The sequence below is a fragment of the Peromyscus californicus genome, unplaced genomic scaffold (assembly GCF_007827085.1).
Source record: "Peromyscus californicus insignis strain IS unplaced genomic scaffold, ASM782708v3 Scaffold_18__1_contigs__length_77618521, whole genome shotgun sequence".
NCBI classification, from domain to species: domain Eukaryota; kingdom Metazoa; phylum Chordata; class Mammalia; order Rodentia; family Cricetidae; genus Peromyscus; species Peromyscus californicus.
In genome coordinates, this window is record NW_026294480.1 from 21,688,683 (window position 1) to 21,690,280 (window position 1,598).

The 1,598-nt window shown below is 41.6% G+C and overlaps 1 protein-coding gene across 1 annotated transcript; it reads right to left on the bottom strand.

Annotated features, from left to right (window-relative positions):
- Positions 1-307: 307 nt before the first annotated feature.
- LOC128113217 (non-histone chromosomal protein HMG-14) lies at positions 308-1,391 on the bottom strand. The gene has a single exon (XM_052742799.1). The coding sequence runs from the start codon at positions 1,312-1,314 to the stop codon at positions 1,021-1,023; it is 294 nt and encodes a 97-aa protein (XP_052598759.1). The 5' UTR covers positions 1,315-1,391; the 3' UTR covers positions 308-1,020.
- Between the last annotated feature and the right edge of the window lie 207 nt (positions 1,392-1,598).

Sequence of the window (1,598 nt, forward strand, 5' to 3'; positions counted from 1 at the left end):
GTTAATTGCCAATTATGATTCTGCATAGGATACTTCAATGATATATAGGATATGGGAGAACATGTATAGATAATATGTGAACCCTATAAAAGTTTTCATAAGAAGACTTGGCTATTTGTAGTTTTTGGAATATATAAAAGTTCCAGGAAAAATACCTAATGTATCTAAAGAAACAAAGTTATTTTGGAATTTGTTACCCACACACATCTTTAATGACACAAGAGACATTTCTCTTAATAACTATATACTAAAATATTCTTTTTTTTTTAACTCTTTCACAACTGAGACTTTATTGGTTGAGTACACAGACATTTCAATTCTTAAAACATGGACCCAAACTCTAAGAGTCATACAATGTATTCACGTACCCAGAAGAGCCATGTGTTGTTTCTCTTTGAACTTATTCCAGTGATGTTCCATCCTAAACTTGGCAAGTTTTCCATAAGACTTCACATAACAATCAAATGCTCACAATCCTTAATTCCACTGACTCACAATTTTATGCCACATACAGTACATATTCAAAATTTCAATCTTTCACAGCACATTATCACAATTGTTAGGAAAATGGACTGCCATGACCAGAGACAGTTTGACAGGGCAAGGACCGAGGAGTGGTTTTTTAGGATACAGTTCTACTAGAAACACGAGACCAGAAATAACTGAAAATATTCCAGACACAAATGCATGACCAAGACTCCAAGTATGCTTTGTGTTGTAGGATATAAAACTAGCCCCCTCTACGGAATGTTTTGGTGACCCCCGAGACAGTCACAGCCTCTCCTGATTCAGTATCCTGCTCTTTTCTGGTTGTACCAAAAAATAAACAACCAGCAAGTGATTTAACCTCTTAAAAAAATCATTTACACTTAAAAAATGGGATGAGGCGGGACTTCTTCCCACCTTTTAAAAATGTTTCTAGAGCTACTAAAAAACTCGCATTTACAAAATAGTTGATAAAAATATTCCTCTGGATTGTACAAGAAGGGAGGCGGGGATACTGACAGACACGATGGATGGTTAGTCGGACTTGGCTTCTTTCTCTTCAACTTCAGAGGCTGGACTCTGGTTCTCAGCCTCTCCGTTCTCTGCAGGCACGTCTGTGGTCTGCTGGTCAGCCACCTCCGCCTGTTTGCCCTTTGCTCCCCTCTTCCCTTTGGTTTGCACTTTTTTGTCTGATGGTTTATCCTTGCCCGCGGCCTTCTTCGGCTTCGCGTCCACCTTGGCAGGGGCGGGCTTGGCCGACAGCCTCGCGGAGCGCCGCTTGGGCTCTGCCTTGGCCGCTCCGTCCGCGCTAACCTTCCTCTTGGGCATCGTGGCGGCGCTGGGTGGGAGGCGCGTGCGAGGCCGAACCTGTCACGGAGCTACGCCGCCTCGACCACCACCGCACGAACTGCCTACTAAAATATTCTTAAAGTAAATCAGTAGTAAATATATGAAAGCAAAGTAATCTGGGAAAAGAAGCAAACACTGTAAGAGGATGATTTAAAGGACAGAAATTTGTCCATTCCTATGTAATTTTGCCATTGATGATTAAGATCACCCAGGAACTTACTATACTTGTTAAGCGTATGGGGAGAACAATATGGCAGAGTATG